At 39.2% G+C, this 20,409-nt stretch overlaps 2 protein-coding genes across 34 annotated transcripts in view; one reads left to right on the forward strand and one right to left on the reverse strand.

Annotated features, from left to right (window-relative positions):
* The window catches only part of CSPP1 (centrosome and spindle pole associated protein 1), a 61,572-nt gene extending 52,661 nt beyond the window's left edge, over positions 1-8,911 (reverse strand). For 18 of the 33 annotated variants that reach the window (XR_015285937.1, XR_015285936.1, XM_086885878.1 and 15 more), the window contains exons 1-3: positions 8,051-8,112; positions 3,766-3,869; positions 3,100-3,196 (exon numbers count right to left, since the gene is read on the reverse strand). Coding sequence is in view for 31 of the 33 variants with exons in the window: in XM_086885878.1 (XP_086742004.1) it covers positions 3,100-3,196; positions 3,766-3,867 (199 nt within the window). In the remaining 2 variants the exon portion in view is untranslated. Of the gene's footprint in view, positions 1-3,099; positions 3,197-3,765; positions 3,913-4,608; positions 5,708-7,934; positions 8,113-8,279 lie in introns of those variants that run through there. The other 15 variants (XM_086885942.1, XM_086885950.1, XM_086885931.1 and 12 more) reach the window with 9 other exon arrangements.
* Positions 8,882-19,439, forward strand: COPS5 (COP9 signalosome subunit 5). The gene is made up of 8 exons (XM_023920946.2): positions 8,882-9,158; positions 9,264-9,498; positions 11,978-12,106; positions 12,584-12,649; positions 14,083-14,168; positions 15,611-15,722; positions 16,192-16,340; positions 19,042-19,439. The coding sequence occupies exons 1-8, from the start codon at positions 9,001-9,003 to the stop codon at positions 19,124-19,126; spliced, it is 1,020 nt and encodes a 339-aa protein (XP_023776714.1). The 5' UTR covers positions 8,882-9,000; the 3' UTR covers positions 19,127-19,439.
* The last annotated feature ends 970 nt before the right edge of the window (positions 19,440-20,409 follow it).

Here is a 20,409-nt window from a genome sequence, read left to right on the forward strand (position 1 = left end):
GTACTATTAATATTTCATATTGTTTCTCTAAAAGCATTTCTACATCTCATGACCTATGCAAAATTAGTAGCAAAGAGTAAAAGGGAAGAGAGGGATATGCATGACTTGCTCTTAGATCAGTCCAAATTTATTGTAGGATAGTTTGTTTGGCCTGGCTCAAGGTATATTCTGACTTATTCTATCCTCATGAGCTAGGAAAACAGTGTATCCGAGAAAAAGCGGCAAACAGAAGTCAGCCTGATATTCAGAACCAAAGGATGCAGTACCTGACTAAGTATCTCCTATGCTATTCTGAAACAGCCTGCTGAGTCCAAGTATTAACCAAAACCTGCATGGCAACTTCTTTTCCAACCTGCAAGTTCATTTTCTCCTAATTTTGCATATAAGGTAAGTGTGAATTCCATTAAAAAAAATTAATATAACATTTCAATCCTCAGAAAAAGGGTTATAAAGCAGAATAGAATACAGAAGAAGAATAGTTTGTTTCAGCTACTTGATCTTGCCTTTTATTTTATGCCTAATTACTGTTGAATTAATTCTAGAAAACAAAGAAAAATATCAAAAGCAAGCAACAAGGAAAAGATTAATTCAGTAATTTCACAAAAGCCACCGAAATTCAGTACCAAAAAAAAAAAAAAAAGAGAAAAGAAGTGAGAATCCTGTAGTAGTGAAGTATTCACACAAAAGATGCTTTGAAATTAATTTTGTTACAGGGAACTTTTTTTGGCAACCAGAAAAGCACTGAGATAACAGATGGGATGGGATGGGATGGGATGGGATGGGATGGGATGGGATGGGATGGGATGGGATGGGATGGGAGTGATCTAGGGGGTATTTGAAAACTACACATTTCAAAAACTTACCCTTGGAGAGCCTAGCAGAGCAAAATCACTCCCATTCACATACATTCAATCTAATTTCATGAAAAATTTGTCCAAATTCTTCTGACAGAATACGAGATATACCTTCTTTTTAATTGCTTTTTCACTTTAGTTTATTCTGTATTTGCTGTATTTATTTGCCATTTCACATTCTATTAACCACATATAATCACATTGACAACGATTTTTTTTTTAAATGTTACGATTTTAAATACATTTTTACATAAACATTTCCATGTATGTAATGTTGAGAAATAACTGCAACTTTATTCAGTCCAAACCTCAACATTACTGCTAGAACTAGAGAATATACTTAGTAGCTACCAAGGAACAAGTCTCATCTGATGTAATCCATAAGAAATTACAGTGCTTTAAAGCACAGCAAAGCAGTAATATCGGCAGCCATCCATTTCAGCACCCAGATCATTATAGAAAGTGCTGGGTTTGGCTGGGATAGTTAATTTTCTTCATAGTAGCAGATATTGGGCTGTGTTTTGGATTTGTGCAAGCAGTGTTGATAACAGGGATGTTTCAGTTACTGCTGAGTGATGACACTTCCTGCTTCTCACCCCACCCACCAATGAGGGGACTGGGGATGCACAAGAAGTTGGACAGCTGACCCCAGACCATAGGTATATTCCATTCCATATGGCATCATGCTCAGCAGTAAGACTAGGATGCAGGTTGGTGGGATCTGCTGGGCATCAGTTGGTAGCGAGCAATTGTTTTACATTTGCATCACTTGGCCTTCTTGAGTTTTACTTCTTTCTCTTTGTTTTTTTCCTTTTCACTACAATTTTTTTTTTCAATTATTAAACTGTTTTTATTTCAGCCCATGTGTTTTTTCACTTTCAGTTCTCTGCCCCCACCCTGCTGGTGTTGAGTGAGAGAGTGGCTGTGCTCAGTTCCCAGCTGGAGTGAAACCACAACATGGCAACACCTACTTTTCATTTCAGATGACCTGAATGCCCCTCATCTGTAATACGTCATTGTGTTACGCTTCCTCAGTTAAACTAAGAATTATCAACACTAGGAGTAACTTGCAGAACCTAATAAGACTGCCAAAAATGTGTGATAGATACTTAATCAAGTGCTGCCCTCTAGCTAAGTTTATCTATTATCACTTCTGGAGGCAAGGAATATTCAATTATCATTTCAAGTACTTTTAAGTGAAGTTTTCCTCTAAAGGTCTTTGAGGAGCTTGTCTTGCTGATTGCTGGAAGTTCTATTTATACAGCATCCCTACAAAAACCATGTTTTTATTTATGCAGCTAAGATCATATCAGACCCACAGATTCACAAATTCAAGCTCCATCCCACTGAAAGCTGCAGGATTACACCAGAATTACAGTAGGCACAGTATGAAAATTAATGAGGTACTGACCCAAAGTGCCTACACACGAAAGAAAAGAGTTAATTATCAACAAGAATTAGAATACAGAAAAGCTCTAAAGCTCTCAGGACAAACCTGAGCTACACAAGTGTAGCTAAGGAAAAACAGTAGTGCCTACAGAAGGGTGATGGTAAGACAAGTAAGGAATGGTGGCACGTTACAGAAACAGGAAAATGAAGAAAAGAACAAAATCACACATTTTCAATCAAATGTCACAGAGAACACAGAGAAAAGAAGAAAAAGGACAATATATATAGAAAACAGATATTAAGCTGGTAGCCACATCAAAATAAATCTAACCATTTCACCTGGTTAAGATTTCAATCAAAATGAAGTCATTGTTCTTTCCTTGCACAATGAATGACTACATTGTAACAAAATCACAAAAGCAATAAAAACAGTTTAAACTGCTTGAACATTTGAAAGACACTATTTAAGAGAAAAATTCGTTTAACTATGTGCATCTTAGCCAAGTTGGCTAGGACTCTCAGGGGACTGAAAGAAAGAGGCCCTGCTTCCCCGGCACAACACAGAGGGAATGTACTTTCTTGCAGTAAAGTCCAGATGAAAGATGGACTTTCAAAGACTTCGTTGCACCCAAATACAACAGGAAAGAACACATCACCAATCAAGGACTGGCAAGCAGGTTTTTTGGGTTGTTCTTTTTTTTATGTTTGGTTCATATGGGGTACTTTTAACGGTACTACCTTGCAAGAAAAAAGAGATGGCTTTTGGAATATTTTCCTGCCAAAGAAAAAAAAAGCCTAACTACAAAAAATTCCATACAATCCCAAGATTTTTGGAAGAAAAAAAGATATACTATACCTAAAGGATAGCTCTGTTGACTATTTGGAGGTATATTTTCTTTAGCCATGGAGATTAACATCTTGCTAGTTTCAGAAAGTTTCTCGGATTCCTTATTCTGAAAACAAAACAAAAATGTCTTACTGCATCACAAAGTAAAGGAAATACCACATAAAAGAACAACATTAGTAATGTAATCATTAGCACTGGAGAACAGAGAGATTGAAAGTAATGCTGGAACAACACATTGAAATTACTAATAGAAAACCTGATAAGAACAGGTTTTTTGATTGTTATTTGCTTTTTATATTTCATAGTTTCTGGAACAGAAATTTTGAGGATATTTGTACCTTCATCCCTACCCCAACACCCAAGCCCAAGAGTGGGCAGAGGACAGAACCCTGCTAATCAGCTTCCCTAGGGAGGGGTGAAGGAGTAATAAAAGCCATGTACAAGACTTCTCACTTGTAAAACACAAATCTTCCTGTGTGTGCCTGGTGGCATGCAGGTTTTTAAAATTCTACATATAGATATGAAGTACTCAAGTTGGAAATTACTTTGAATAGATAAATCTTTAATATATTTTTCAACAACAAATACAGTTTGAAAGCATAGTAAAAGCAAGCTTCAATCAACACTTTGGCAACAGAAGCATTTAAATTCAGGAGAGCTTTTTTATACTCTTACCCTCATTTCCATGTAAGGTGGATCATTTTCAAGCTCTGCCTTATCTTGTGCCAACTTGGCCTTCTGGTTTTCAATAAATTTTTCTAAATCATCCGCCATCATTTCTAAGGTTACAGAAAAAATGTAGAGCATGGAATTCATGTTAGAACCTCAAAAATGTAAAGCTCAATTACAATTGCTTAAGACAGCAGTTAAAAATAATCTAATTTCTCCCTCAGAACTATGAGCCTTAAGATATTTGTTGGGACAACAAAACAACTGACTTGGGAAACCCATCCATGGAGGAGACTCCTTGATGTTTCACCAGAGAGAAAATTCAAAGATTCCAGATTACAAGACTGATACTTCTCTAATCTTTTTTTTCTAGCATGGCTGACGTGTTTGGGGTTTTTTTTTTTAACTGCAAGTCTTCCAGTGACCTTTCACTACATACTAGCACAAGCTTAATCTTAGTGAATTATAAAATCAAAATTATTAAACACAGGATGAAGAAATCACTAGGAAAAAGTACAAAAAGTGCAAAATACATGCACAGTCTAAAATATGGACCAGGTCACACAATTAATTCTGTGCTTAACTTACTATCATGAGAAGTCTTTAAAATAATCAAGTTTATTCAAAACAAAACATGAATTTCAAAAAAAAAAAACACCTCACAAAATACATGAATAGTGTTTCTGGAGTTGGAGCCAACCGTACCTACCTCCTCTACCACTAAAATAGCAGAGGCAATAAGAACACCTACAAGTCTGCAATAATCCTAAAATCAGGGATATAAGAAAGCACTGACTCAGAATCAGACATTGATCTGTAAGGAAATATGCACTGAGGAACAGCAATTACCTCTCTTCCATTAGTTGTGCACCTTGCATATTTAACTGGAAGTCCTTCAGAGCAGAAATTTAGCACCTTATTAGTGGAATTTACTGTATATTGCTGCTTTCAGTGACCTCCTAATAAAAACTAAAGACACTCAAGTTCACGTCAATGGAACTGTACCAAAGTTGAGTCAGTTAAAAATACTGCAAAGCTGCACACTAACTGATTATGGAAAAAAAGAAAGACAAAACCAAAAAGAAGTAGGCATACAAGCCTACTCATCCTAGTCTCCACGCAGCATTTTCATCAATTCCAGTGGCGGAGGAGTTTTACAAAACCAAGCCTACCAAAAAAAAATAAAAATCCTCAAGCTATATTCCATGCTTAAAATAAGCATGAAACTAAGAAAATTATGACCCTCAAATCACTCCATACAGCTTAAGCAAAAGGACTGTTTATGCAGATTCCAGAAAAATTACATCCAGTATTTAAACTAAGACAGCAGGTTTTTTTAAGGCTAATTCTGTATTGTTTAAAGATCATACAAAGTAAACAAGAGGCCAGTGAAAAAGGTATATTAGAAAAGTTTCAGGAAAAGGATTGAAGAGCTTAAAAACAACAGCAACCAAAAAAAGCCAAACCACCACCTCAAAGATAATAAGGGAGCACACAGATAAACATGAAAGTAACGTGTCCAGAGAAATGGAAAGAAATTCTCACTAGAAACAAAATGGCAATAAAAATGCACAAATGCTGTAAGAAAAAATGAAGTAACTGCAGACTGATTTAATTCAAAAATACATTTACTTGATGTATTCCTCCTCTTTTTTGATTCATGATATAAAATTATAATATTGTTACAAAGGAGGCAGAACTAGGCCAACCTATTTACAATTCCTAGTGGTAGTTCAGGACAATCAGTGCCAAAAATAAATACCCCCGTCTGATTTGTCCTAAATCTTTAATCTCATTAGTTTTGCACACTGATAAAGGATAAAAGAAATCTGAAAGAGGATAAGTTTCCAGGCATGGTAAATTTTATTTAGCCTATCAGGTTACATAACAAATGTTCTGAAAGGGTGAAACAACTTGGCATAAGTTGGTCTCATCACCTACCCCGTGCTGCACAGTCATCAAGAGGAAAATTACCACATGTAGGAGGCACTGTGAGAAGCCTTTCCAAAAGCTCACTGACTGTAACATAGACTGTAACATCTATATTTCCTACCTCTGTCTACAATAGCATATATGAACTCTAGGACTGTTTCCAAATCACTGGATGGGAAGGGTACCAAAATTATTCTGAGAGCTGGCATAAGGAAAGCAGTCTTTGCAAAGTATTTTCTAACTAGCATGAGGAACACAATGAATATTCCTCAAAAGGGCAATAGAATAAATTAAAAACCAAAGACAAAACAGTTACAGTTGAACTACACAAGCAATTCAATGGGTGTGAAGAAAGCTGGCAACTCCAGGCCTTGGAGAACACTAAGCTGACTAATGCTACAGCACTGTTGATTCAGCATATCTTTAATACAGCAGAGTTTCCTGGAAGAGTAGCCAAATCCTTCTTAGAAATATCTAGACACTTTATGTCTTAACATCCTTCTACTTATGCTGATTTTCTTAAAACATGCATGAGGGCAAACTCTATGAGATAAGCAAAAAGAATATATTACACCAAAAAAAGAAAAATGTCTTAGTTATTCTAAGTAAGAGTGACAAATTCAATGTGATGCATACACAAATTACAAAAAATGTAATGTGACGCATTACAAAAATCAGCATATAAGCAAGTATCCTATTGAATATTAATCAATTTTGTTATCCTCTGTACCATGTGAAGAGACCATGACTAATTACAATAAAAATAAAGAAAGATAGCACATATCTATCAGCCTTTCTTTAGCTCTTGCAACTTTAAATCTTGGACAACTTGCATTCCCAAAAAAATTCATTTTTCAAAGTGAAATTCCATTAAACAAACCACTGCTATATAGTCAAGTACTGTCTGAAAATGTCCCATAAAAATATTTTTACATATTTTTTCTTTCAAGAGGATTTTAGATTTTCATAGCCTCTTTTCCTTATTCAGAGTTTACAAAAGAAACTCTGAGTAATTAGAGTCACCTAGGTAGACTTCAACTTAAACAAACATAGCAAGCAATAGAAAGCATACAGAAATTCAAGAACAATACGCCAACTATGAACATGAGATTTTTACTGGACCTATGCCCAAACAGAGTTAATAATGCATGTATTCAAATGTACTCTCTATTCAAGGTATCCAAAACACCAATGTGCATATGTATTGTATGTACTATATTTACCTACATATTGTGTAGTTACTTTATCACCTAAAGCGATGTTTACTGTGTTGCATTCTAATCTTTCCCTTCTCCTAATTGTTCAGGGAAACGCACAAAATTTAAAATCAGCATGTAAAAGCGGATTTCATCTCTTCTATGCCACCATAATATTGAACTATCATCAGGAGCACTGGCAAAATGGCAATTCCCATCCACGTGAACTACAGCACGGTTGGCAAGGAGGGAAATGCTTTGAAAGAGTAACTATATGCCACGTTTAATAACTGTACTTACAACTTATACGGCCATTAATTGTGTCATTAAGAAACACTGCTCAAATTTTAACCCAAATTTCCTAAGGAATTAGTACTGACTGCTTCTGTACCCTTGTGAACAGCACTTGGGATAAGCCACTGCTGCCAGAGACGCGCTTCCTGTACTTTTCTTTCAAATTCACTGCTGAAAAAGCACAGATTCCAAGGTCTGCCCTCTCACAAATAACAAACTCTTGAATAAAGCAATGTGACTTTTTCGCAATTGAGAAGGCAATCCATCCTCTGAACAACCAAGCAACAAGTGTCGCGAGTTACTTTCCCTCCAATACAGGGCTTATCTATTTTTCAGAGCACGTAATTTGATCCAAAAAGACACTAATTTCGAAAAACTTTCAGACCCAGGAGATCAGGTTTATTTCTCCAAAAGCGACAGCTCGGGGAAGCGCCTCTCCCCCGGCCTGCAGCGCTCGCCTCCCCGCCTCCCTCCTTCCCTCCTCGGCAGCACCCCTGGGGCACTGCCGGAGGCTCCGACCCCCCAGGGAGCAGCTGCGGGGCGGGCATGCGGCACTCGGCGCTCGGCCCCTTTTCGGATCGCGGCGCCGTTGTCAGGCAACGGCCGCACAACAAGCGGCCCCACCGGAGGGCCGGGACCAGCAGAGCCGAGCCGAGCCCCGCTGCCCCCGCGGGGACCCCCAGATCCGGCAGTACACCCCGGACGCGCCCCCGCCCCGTCCCGCTCCGGTGCCCCTCCCGCTGCCCAGCGAACCCCCCTCACTCCCGCCGCCGCCCGCTCCGAGCTATGAGCGATGCGGGCGATGGAACCGCCCGGCGGGGCTGCGGGGAGGGTCCTCGGCCGCCGCGCCGCCCCCGCCGCCCACTCACCGGTACCGGCGGCCGCAGCTCCGTCCGCGCCCCGCGCGTTACCGCCGCCCCGGAACCCGGCGGGCGGCGCCGCGCAGCGCCCCCCGCTGCCCCGGAGGGCGGCGCGACCCGGCCGCCACCTCCTCCCGGGCGGGGAAAAGCATTGGGATGGGAGGCGGCGACCAGCGGACTTCCCAGCATCCCAGGGTAGGGCCATCAGAAAGGAGCCCAGGGAGTCACCCGGTCCAACCTCCCTGCTCCAAGTACGGTCACCCTAGAGCGCATGGCACAAGATTGCATCCAGACGGTTCTTGAGTATCTCCAGGGAGGGAAACTCTACAACCTTTCTGGGCAATCTCTTCCAGTGGTCAGTCACCTGCACAGTCAAAATGTTCTTCCTCATCTGCAGGGGGAATTTCCTGCGCATCAGTTTTCTTGCTTCTTGTCCTGTTGCTTGGCACGTCCCAGCAGAGCCTGGGTCCATCCTCTTGACGCCTCCTACTTTAGATACTTTTATATATTGATAAGGCCCCCTCCCAGCCGTCTCCTTCTCGAAGCTGAACAGTCCCAGCTCCCTCAGCCTTTCCTCATGAAAGATACGCTCCCGTCCCTTAAACATCTTTGCTGCCCTCCACTGAACCCGCTCTAGAAGTTCCGTGTCTCTCTCGTACTGAGTAGCCTAGAACTGGTCACAGTAATTCCAAAAGCATAAGTGAATAAATTGATAAATAGTGAGGAATGCCTCCGCCCGGCCGGCGTTGCGTTTCTGTGGTGCCGCTTCACGGGGCGAGCGGGTCGGGCCCGGCCGCGTGCAGAGCCGAGTGCGGCCGCTGGGGGCGCAGCGCCGCCCGCCCCGCGCCTGCGCGGACCGCACCACACTCCGTGCGCACCCCCGCCCCGCGCTTGGTTCCGCCCGCGGCCCGGTGCGCCGGTGCGGAGGCGGGGTCCGAGCCGGAGCCGGGAGCGGGACGATGGCGGCGGCGGGGAGCAGCGCCTCCGGGAGCGGGATGGCGCAGAAAACCTGGGAGCTGGCGAACAACATGCAGGAGGCACAGAGCATCGACGAAATCTACAAGTACGACCGCAAGCAGCAGCAGGAGATCCTGGCGGCCAAGCCCTGGACCAAGGAGTGAGTGGGAGCTGGGCGGCGGAGCGGGCGGGCGGGCGGGCGGTGAGGACCAGCCTGATCTGACGGCTCTGCCTTCCCTTCCGCGGCCTCTCTGCGTTGTTGCAGCCACCATTACTTCAAGTACTGCAAGATCTCTGCGCTGGCGCTTCTGAAGATGGTGATGCACGCCAGGTCCGGCGGAAACCTGGAGGTGATGGGGCTCATGCTGGGCAAGGTGGACGGGGAGACCATGATCATCATGGACAGCTTCGCCCTGCCCGTGGAGGGCACCGAGACCCGCGTCAATGCGCAGGCCGCCGCCTACGAGTACATGGCTGCCTACATCGAGAACGCCAAGCAGGTAAGGAGAGATAGCAGGGGGTCTGACCTCCCCGTGGAGATCCTGTGCGCCTTGTGAGCTACAGGAACATAGCTGGGGGGTTGCAGGCTTCCTCCCTCAGTGATGAGGTGCCTGCCCGATTGTCCTGTCTCTCCTCAAACATGTCAGTAAGAACTATGTCAGCAGCACGGAATGCAGGGCCCTGTAAACATTTTCATATCCATGTTTTCCTGACTTACGCTAGGTCATCAAAGGTTGGACATGATGATCTTGGAGGTCTTTTCCAACCTTAATGATTCCATGAAAAGTAGTAAATTATTTTTATTGCTGAGGAAGTGTTTTTATGTCTGAGGCTGTTGGCTGTTTGAGAGAGTGTGTTTCTAAAATAACTGATACTTCTTCTAAAAACAGTACGCAAAATTATATATATGTGAGCATTGGACTTAGTGTTTGTAGATCAGAATTACGACATTCATTCTTACCTTCTTCTGAGGTCTTACTGTATACTATGCTGCTCTTTTCCATAAAAAAATATACATATTTGTGAAGAAAATGCCAGTGAAGGATTAAGTAAGTTTCTGTGCAACTTAATTATTCATATTTATCATTTGGAAATTTGGATGAACAGACTTGCTTGTCTGCTTCCCATCTTTGTCTCTTTTGATTCAGACATCCATGTCATATTAAAGATGATTATACAATGAAGTTCTTATGTGCAGAAGGATAACAAAAATGCATGTCTACTCTGTGACTGATGTGGAAACCAGCATAGCACATCACAGCACTTGCTGATGTGCTTCTTCCAATACAGGACAATTCTATACTAGAAATAAGAGTTGAAATATCTTTAACTCTCCAAGCTCAAGCAGTTCTGATACCCAGTTGACCCACTGGTTTTTAAACCAGCTAAAATTAGAAGCCCCTTACATACTGAGTGGATATAACAGAGGAGTATTTGGGTTATTTTGGAGAGTGTACTTATGTTCATAACCTTACATAGAGTTGAAGGTATTGAAAGGGATTTGCATTAGGCTGAATCATAACATCAGCAAAGAGTAAACATAATGCAGAAATAATTATGTTCTGGGACTTAAAATTTTTAATAATTCATCTCTGTGAGAAAATGTGGAAATAATTCATTTAATCTAGTTTATCTGAAAACAATGTGATGCTAATACTCTTGTTTCAAAAAGTAGGTGACTTGAAGAGATGTCTTTGCCTAACGATGCAGTCGTACTATCTTTAAGTAAAGATACAGTCATAGAATCACATGGTTAGGCAGAAATACTGATTTTCAAAATGGTAAGTATATAGCATAAAATTACAAACAGCTTGCCTTATGTTTAAAACAGTCCAGGTTTCTGTAGGAGTTTTTATGTGATAAGAAATGTTTTTTTTCCTTGTTTATGTTATTCCGTTTTGTCTATTCTTGGTTTCACAATTTTGAAACTTGACTTGTGTGCAAATAAAATAACTCAGCTTTCCTGGTGCTCTGGCAGAGTTTTCATGCTTCCTGTTTCATATTTGATTTTGGCAAGCACTTGTTCTTGGAATACCTCTTTTTATCATTAGATAGTTGGTTAATATATCCCCCTATATAAGTGCTTTGTAGATGCTGCTGTTACAGTTGCTTCACTCTCCAAGGACAGGATCTGTTCTTAATGTACTTCAGATAGCTTATTTGGCTTTTAAAAATAACACACATTCTTTACTGTTTTGTTGGTGTCTCTCGTGGGAGCTGTAAAGAAAGTATAAATATTCTATACCAGTTAAGAAGTAAAATATTCAGTTTGTCTGTTCTGTCTTATCATTCCTGGAGCAGCCAGTAAACAATTCCTTAGAGAGAATTACAAAAATTAGGTCCAATGGGTGTTTATTCTCCTGAGGTTTTTTTGGCTTTGCTCCTTTCTCTTCCAGCATTTTTAGAGATGGTCATGTGTATTATTTGGAAACTCCTATTTTGAGGTTTTATCTGTTAAAAAGTTGTCAAAAATTCATCTTTTGGCTTTTAAACCTGTCTCCAGGCAATAATTTCTGTTGCTTCTAGTGTTTGAAAGCATGCTTTTGAAGGTATTTTTTAAACCTACCACTAATCTAATAGTATATGCCTGTGAGATATGTTACCATATTAAATAATTCATTTTCTACTGATGTTCCCTACATTATATGGGATTACTTGTGTTACATCCCTAAGAAATTCCTCAGCCCTGCTGAGGAGCCACAGCCCAGTTCCAGCCGTGTGGAACCTCTTCTGTACTTCAGCTGTCACTGACAAAGGAGCTCCAGGCTCCTTGAAGGCCTTTGTTCTTTGGCAGCAGCTGTAGCAGAGAATACCAGTACTACTCATTCTACGGGTTCTAGGGAATACTTTATCACGGGTGGGAGCTCGTTTTTATCCTGCCGCGCCTTGCAGTGTGCTGGAAATGCCGCTGGAGGGCAGCCGGTACTTTGGGAATGGAGCTGAACGCTGGGGCTGTTTCCCTTCCCTGCTCTTCCTTAGGTCGGACGCCTGGAAAATGCTATCGGCTGGTACCACAGTCACCCCGGCTACGGCTGCTGGCTCTCGGGGATCGACGTCAGTACCCAGATGCTTAATCAGCAATTTCAGGAGCCCTTCGTAGCAGTGGTTGTAAGTACTGGCTGGTGGGTGATAACCCTGCCTAACAGATCATGTTGAGGGGAATAATTTTTGGATTTCTGTCTATTAGCGTTTTAGTAGCATGTACTTTGTATGATGGAGGTGTTAGATCCACACTTTAAACTGGTGCCACTCCTGCTTTGCTGGCCACATGCTGGCAAAACCAGTAGTGTAGCTTGCCTAGACCATTTTCACTGCATTGTTACAGTTGTGGTGTAATTCTTAAGCATAAGGGGGGTTTATGTGCTTAGGAAATAAGGAAAATTAGTTTGAAAAAATAATCTACTGAAGGCTGTTGATAATCCCATCTCTTTAGAAAATCTGATACCAACAGAAAAAGTACTGTTTATGACAGAACTAATACAATTTGTATGAATTGCATTTCTGAAATAAAATTACTATAAACTTAATTTAAACCTGTAATAAATAATAAAATGTATGTAATGAGTGTTACCTGAACTTCTACAGATTGATCCAACAAGGACAATATCTGCAGGAAAAGTAAATCTTGGAGCTTTTAGGACATATCCTAAGGTAAATAGTTAAAACTATCTAAAATTAGCTAGTGTGTGAACACTGAACTGTCTTTAAATGATTGTCTGAGTGTGGTCTGCTGTGCTGTGCTGAATGTTCAGTCCAAAGGAGATGTGCCCATACACTGGTTACTGCACAACTTTGGATATTGATTACATTTCTAACAGTTGACTTGTAGTTTGGTTTTCATAGAGTTTTGGTAGTGTTAAATCAATTACACTGACAGATTGTGGAGCTGTCCCAAAATTATGTAGCTCCATATAGCTGGTTTCTAATGGATATAGCTATAGGTAGTATTCATCAAAATAGTTTTATGTTAGCTCTTCTCTGTTTATTTTTCAGACCTAAAACCAAATGTCAATAGCTTGTTTAATATGTTGTAATTTGCTTTTCATTTTAGAAAAGGAAGGTTCAAAAATATCTACTTAACTTTTTCAAATGAATATTATGAATCTTCACAAACTAATATACAAAAAAGTTAATGAAACAATATGGGTTAGACTTAAAACTAAAAAAAATCACATCAGTATTGGAGATTTAGGTCTCCGAATGCATCCTCTCCTGTATACTTCTGGCTGTGCTATTTAATTTCAATCCAATAAAGTTCAGTAAAGTAAATCTTTTAAATACCCAGTTATTAGTGACTCATTAAGAACTTCAGGCACCCATCCAGTAAAACAATTACCAAAATTAATCGTTTCTTGAAAATTAAATTTTGTAATTGGCTAAAATGTTTGAGAGGGGTCCAGGCATTATATTTGTGTTGACAAAAACATATGAGATGTTAGAACAGCTTGTGATTCAGGAGAATATGCGCTTCTATGGGCAAAACCACTTCAGAAATACTTTGAGAACTTTGAACAGGGAGAAGAATCCTGTACCTGAAAACCAAATCACATCTGGAAAATGCACATGAGAAGCATATTTTTAGGGAGTTCTCACAATGGACTGCAGGCAGTTCTTGCTTAGTCACTAACTGTGGATGGCACCATCTTGGCTAAACAAGTAACAGAAAGTTTTAGGTATCTTTAAGGCATATCCATGGATGCTTATTCCCTCTTCTCAAATCTTCCTCAAAATTTCCAAGAACAGGTAGAGAAATACTGTCTAAGAAGCAGCTTGCCTTTTCTTTGATCTAAGAAATAATCTAATCTTAGCTTGCCTTGTTACTCATTTGAAAAAACTCAACTATGATACTATATATAGTTTGCTTTTCATAAACCTGAAAATGTAACGACTAGAGCAGCTAGTAAAGCCAAATCTAAACCTGAGATCCAAGAAATTCTGAATTTCAGGCTACCAGGGGAAGTGTTATTTTCTCTAGACAACAATAAACTAGAATTACATAAACTGGATTTTTTTTTGGTGAAGTTTAGGCATTTTGAAAATCACCAGAATTACTGTGTCATCTCTGTCATTTGTTAAATTTTTAGGGCTATAAACCTCCAGATGAGGGTCCCTCTGAATACCAGACTATTCCACTCAATAAAATAGAAGACTTCGGTGTACATTGTAAACAGTAAGTAACAATAAACTACTAAAATTATTATTTCTTGTGTGTTTAGGTTAATGATTCAGTATGGAAAAGTAAATTCCTTGTAGTGTTTCAAATCTTGAAGTTCACTGTTGCTTTAGTGCTCTCATTTTTGTGCCAACAGCAGTTACTGGCATTTATCAGGAGATGTTTTTGACGCGGTGCCGGATTTTTTCCCCAGCCAGCTCCCAGCACCGAGCCAAGAGCGGGCTGCTCCTGGAAAGCAGGGCAGCTTAGGGCTTATGCTCTGTGGCACTGGCTGTCCAGCGTCAAGGACAGGAGCAGGGACGAGGGAGGGGTCTTCCATGTGGCTTCCAAACAGGATTTATTCTCTTGAAGGTTCCAGGGGAGAAAGACAAAAGATACAGGGGTACAGCAACTTATGTGTGGGGGAGGAGCAAGGGGAGTGTACAAATAATAAACCAATAGGAAAGACCTAGGGGAGGAGCAGAAGGAGGGGTTACATTATACATAAACCAATGGGGAACACCAGGGGCGGAGAGTGGGGCACATGGGCCAATGGGGCTTGAAGGAATAGGGGAATTCCAAAGGGAATTCTAAAGGGAGTTGGCACAACTTAATGGGAGGGGAGAACAGGGAACATTCGGGAACAAGGAGCAGGTATCAGGGTGGATTGGCAACTGGGGTAGGAGGGCACAACTGGGACCAAAGTATTAACATGGGGGGTGGGGGGGTACAACTTAACAGTAATATAATTGAATCAAATATAATGAACAAGAATGCACCGCAACATGTTTTAAGGGAGAACTCTGCAAAGATAAATATGAACTTGGTTAAAAGGTCTACCAGTTGATTTCTGAACGCTTCTAAGTAGTGATGTCTTGTTGGGGCAAGGAGGAGAGGGTCAGATGTCCTTTGATCAGCAGGAGGATGTGATCCCACTGCTCATCTGAGTAGGGATAAGTGCTGTGCAGCTCCTTTTCTTACTTTACTGGGAGAGTTAATTTGCAACACCACTAAAGCCTAGCCTAGCCTTATTTTTCTACCACAAAATAAGTGTGGTAAAATGTAAAATTGTTTGCCTGTTTGTAACATTTACTGCTACCAAGTATTCCTCAAGTAACTAGAAGTGATACATGCAAAACTACAATCATCTGTAAGTTATTACAGTGTTGAAGAACCTAAGCATGGAATAGGTTGTTACGAGAATAATTAAAAAACTCTTGCAATCTCATTTATCAGAACCCAGCAGTATGTGTGGGGATTATGTATTGAATCTCTAAATGAATTATTAATGGAAAAATGTTCAGGGAGTTGGATCTGGGAGTAACCTTAAGGGCTTTGAATTTTTAAAGATATTTGCCCTTGATAAGGATTTTTTGTGTTGCATGTACTTTGGATGAGACATTCAAGCAAGACATATTTAGATGGTCACTTATTTTGTTTGCATGGTTTTGTTTTTAAAGGTATTATGCATTAGAAGTCTCATACTTTAAATCATCTTTGGATCGTAAATTGCTTGAGCTGTTGTGGAACAAGTACTGGGTGAACACTCTCAGTTCTTCTAGTTTGCTTACTGTAAGTACTTTTTAACCTTGTATCTGTATAGAACACTGCAGTGAATAATGGCATTTAATAAGTAAGCACTTAAGAAAAAATAAACAATGGAACTGATAAAACTAGGTTGCAACAGAAATACTGCAGGTAGACCTCCAGTGTAACAGCTGAGCATCAAAACCTTCCCTGTGCAGAAGCCTTTTTTTTTTTCTCTTGGTCAAAACCAACTGAGTTTTACTTATTCCTGCGTAACTTAGAGCATGGGTTGAAAGTAATAAAAAGAACCCAATTCAGACTTTAGGGATTGAGCGTTTGTCAGATGTTTGGCATCTGTTCTCTTAACCACCACTCATGTTCTATATCACTTCAATTGCAGATATAGGTTTAAATATGCAGCACTGTACTTTTAAAAACTTTTCTCAGATTTTGTGTATAAATGCTTGAATTTAGAGCTTAAATTGAAAATGTTTATTACTTTCTTTTTCCTAAGAATGCTGACTACACCACTGGCCAAATCTTTGATTTGTCTGAAAAATTAGAGCAGTCAGAAGCTCAGCTTGGAAGGGGCAGTTTCATGCTGGGTTTAGAGACTCATGACAAGAAGTCAGAAGACAAACTTGCAAAAGCAACGAGAGACAGGTAAGAGAACACATCCATGTGTTCTTCTTGTGAAAAGTATTACTCGATTTTAAACTTTTATCACGCATGCAATTGCAACCTGACAAAATTAACGATAAGAATTAGATTATAGATAGGAATGAGAGACTCCAGAAATCAATAGGTATTTCTGAAAGTTAAAGAAAATATTGCCTCTATTAAACCTACAATAAATTTTTAATTTTTGGGCGGTTGGAATAAATTTAATTCTAGTTTATTAAACAAAAAATTGCTGTAAAATTCCATGAGTATCTGGAAAACAAAAAAAAAATGTTTTCTGTCTAATTTAAAATTGTAACTTTGCTAGAAATTATGTGATTTTTATTGTTAATCAGGTTAAAACCAGCAACAAGTAAAATTATGGTATAGAGCTTGATTTTAAGAACTAGTGTTACCAGTCCAGTAAGTTTAGTTTACATTTGTCTAATATTTTTACTGACATAAAAATTATTAACTCCTTTTCTTCATATTTTTTAATTAATGTATCTTTTTGTTTTAGAAATGAGAAATGGTTGAGTTTTTTGTTTTTAAGAAGTAGCTTATTCTGGCCTCTATATTTAACTTCCCTGCCTGATAGCAAATACTTGCTATTGTAAGTTAATAAACTTATCACTACCTGCACAACATTATTTCAAAGAAGTTGTAATATTTTCCCTCAGTTTTCCTTGCGTTTCTTGGGGATCAGCTCTGGTTATTTTGAACTTTGAAGCACACAGGTTGCTTCTCAGTAATACTCACATCTCTTTCCCAGTAGTCTTAAGAGTTAGATGTGCTTATAGTGCTTACACTATATCATGTTAGAGTCACCGTTTTTCCAATTAAAATCTTTTAGCAGAGGTTAATAGTATCCAACAGCTCATACAGCTGGGCTGTTCAAAAACGTTGTATTGGCAAATTTCAGACTTTGAAAACCAAGAAATAATGCACTTTATGTGGCAGTATAAATGCAGGTTCATCTGCAGAGAAGACAGGACTCACCTGCACGCACCTTAAGAGTATTCTGAGTGAGTTGAAGTAATTCCATTTAATAAGGAAACAATTCTGTAGAATCCCTTGGAATAGAGTGCAAAAATTGAACAAAATCTGGGGTGTTTGTGTGTTTTCAGATTTTGAGGCTTTTTGTCCCTCTTCCCCATTACTTTATCTTGATAATAGAACAGTTTCCTGGTATTCTCTCCCCCTGACACCCCTTTGTTTAACTTTTTCTGGAAAGTTAACAGCTCTTACAAGTTTTCTAACAAACATGGTTGAGATGGAAGGATATTGAGACTTTTAAAAATTATACTCATTTAGCCTATTTTAATTGCAGAATACATTTGCAGTGGAGTTAATGCTGTTGCTAGCTCATAGCAGCCAGGTTAAGTGATACGTCCCAGTTCCTGTAGGGGAACAGAATAGCAATGCTTTAAGGATGTGAGGAGGATGGAGTTGCTGATAAGTTTGCATTGCTGTTTGGAATCCCGTAATACTGACTGCATTTTATTTTCCCTTTACTCTTACATGCTTACAGTTATTCTAAGAAATAATTCCTTCTCTGATCATGCTACTATATTACTTGTTGCAGCAGTTCTAAGTATTTTTCTTTTCTGTTTTTATTCAGTCTTCATCAGTTAGTTATTTTATAAATTGTAAGGAATTGAAAGGAATTGTTTTTGTCATAAATTCTGCTTTCCTGTGCAACAAAAGCTACCATAGTTCCCAAAATGGAGTGTAACACTTCTACGGATGTGTGTTTTCCTTCAAGTACTGCTCTTTCGTAAGAGAGGACAGTAGAAGATCTGTGCAGACACAGGACAATTCATTTAGTGCCACCTAAGTTACTCTGGAGAAATAAGGCTGCAAAGATCACTAAAGGATTGTTAGACAGCTGTTTTGGGAATACACTGCTATAAAGCATTAGCAGAAAGGTGCTTGCACTGGGCTGTATGATAACTTCTGTTACTGTCCATGCACACCTCAAATCCATTTTCTAAGGGGACATATGCATTAGCCAAACTGTGCTCCAAGTCAGCTTGATTTCCCTAGGATTCCTTTATCTGTCTAATAGTAATTTGTCCCTATTCTCCATGCCTTCAGTCCTGATTCATCTTTTGCATTTGTACAGTCGCTTCTTATTTGTTAATTTGACACTACATTGCCCTACAGGAGACATTGGGGAAAACTTGGATCAATAGGAATCCTCTCAGCTCTTTGGGGTTTTTGCACATTACATATTTTGACCAATAACTGATTTGTTCTATAAACTTTTCTTGAATGTTCCCTGTAAAGTTTCTCAGAGGGACCATGGTTACTGTACACTACTTTACTGAGCTTGGGTAAAGAAGATAAGGTAGAGAGCAGTGAGAGCCTGCAGGTATTGATAATATCAGCTGACAGCTCCACTCCACTAAGGATTTTTTTTTTTTTGTTCAGATGACAACAGAACCCACTTGCTATTGTTAATATGTCCTAAATTGCAAGACAACATTTTCTGGAATTGGTCTTTGTATAGTCAGTTTGCTTTTTAAGTAACAAAAAGGTATTGGCAACAATGGCTAAATTGCTGTGTATGACTGTTCCTTTCTGGACAGTTTTTAAGATTCATGGGGTTATGGGCACCCTGAACTTCCAAAACAGCTGGATAGCTTCAAGGAAAATGACAGTTCAGTTTTTGTCCAACTTTGAATTTATGCTTGTTTTTCAGCTGCAAGACCACCATAGAAGCTATACATGGATTGATGTCTCAGGTTATTAAGGATAAACTTTTTAACCAAATTAATATAGCTTGAAGTGCATTACCTGTTGATATGTATCTCCAAAGCAGAAAATATCATAGTTCCTTCTGCTTGGACTTGCTCGGTTTGGGAAATGAAGCTGGAGTGGGAAATTATTAATTTAATTTGTAGTACTTTAATATATTTCCCACTTGTTTGACCAGTTTTAAAGAACAAAATGTTCCAAAATGTAGTGCAACTTTTTGTTCTTTATCATAAAACCAGATTGCAGAGTTGTTCCAAAGGAAAATAAATGTGAGTTACTGGATTTTGCTCTCAGATGTTTATCTCTGTTATCCAGCTGCAATAAAAGAATTTTGAAACTAAATGTGTGTTTTGGGCCTTGATATTTTTGGCAAGCATTCATCTTCTTTTGCTCTTTTTCTCAGTGTTCTGTAGAAAAGTTCTGTCTACTCAGATTACATAGGTAACCTGTGTAGTGTAAGAAGTTTGTTTCTCAGATTTTAATATCTGTGCTTAATTTTAAGAATTGAAATCCCACTTGTTTATCTTTTAACAAGTTACTAAATTTAATGGAGCCTTTCCTGATTGAGGTTTACTGGTCCAGCCAGAAATGGTTTCTTTCACAGTAATGAAACATTTATGCATGGTACAAGAGTATTTTGCTTATAGCTTCACACTCATGATGGACATGTTATATTTCTAAATGGTCAGCTATTGACCAGCTCTGCAGTGGAACTCCTAACGTTATTTTTCTTCTGCTCACCTTCTATTGCTTGTCATAGCATACTTGTCACTTGTCGCATACAAAGGAACAAAATGAAAAATTACCTTTGAAATACACATTAGGCTAATTTCAGGCCACAGATACTAAATGCATTAATCATAATTTCTAGCTTACAGCATGGTGCTGCTGCAGGGCTGATCTAAGTTTATTTTGGAGGGTTTCATCTTGCATTTCAATAATACAAGATGTTTGGATTCCTTTTAAGTTTTCATATTTAATCCTGAGTTTCCTGGGGGTTTTGGAATGTTTACTTTTGGGATAATTTATGCTTTAGACAATATGCCATTAGGCTTTATACCTTAAGTAACTGATTCTCCTTTTCAACCTTAGCTCTGCCTTGATGTGTGTTTTGTTTTTGTTTTGGTCTGGAAATTTTAATAGCTATTACTCATTTAGGCCTTTTCATCCAAACAGATTCCAGTGCATTTGAAGTTAAGATGTGAGTTATACAATGAAAAATTTTAATTCAGCAGGGAAATGCAGATACCCTGAAGCAGAAGTTCATCAAGAGTTTTAAAGAAGCAGCATCCAACTGTATAGGAAAAATATG

The sequence above is a fragment of the Cyanistes caeruleus genome, chromosome 1 (genome assembly GCF_971803275.1).
Source record: "Cyanistes caeruleus chromosome 1, bCyaCae1.hap1.1, whole genome shotgun sequence".
NCBI lineage: Eukaryota > Metazoa > Chordata > Aves > Passeriformes > Paridae > Cyanistes > Cyanistes caeruleus.

What these genes read in the sequence shown, in the direction of transcription:
- COPS5 (XM_023920946.2), top strand. Translation starts at nt 9,001, where the DNA reads ATGGCGGCGGCGGGGAGCAGCGCCTCCGGGAGCGGGATGGCGCAGAAA. An exon ending in AGCCCTTCGTAGCAGTGGTT is followed by an intron (nt 12,107 to 12,583) that starts GTAAGTACTGGC and finishes GAACTTCTACAG; the next exon opens with ATTGATCCAACAAGGACAAT. An exon ending in TTCGGTGTACATTGTAAACA is followed by an intron (nt 14,169 to 15,610) that starts GTAAGTAACAAT and finishes TTGTTTTTAAAG; the next exon opens with GTATTATGCATTAGAAGTCT.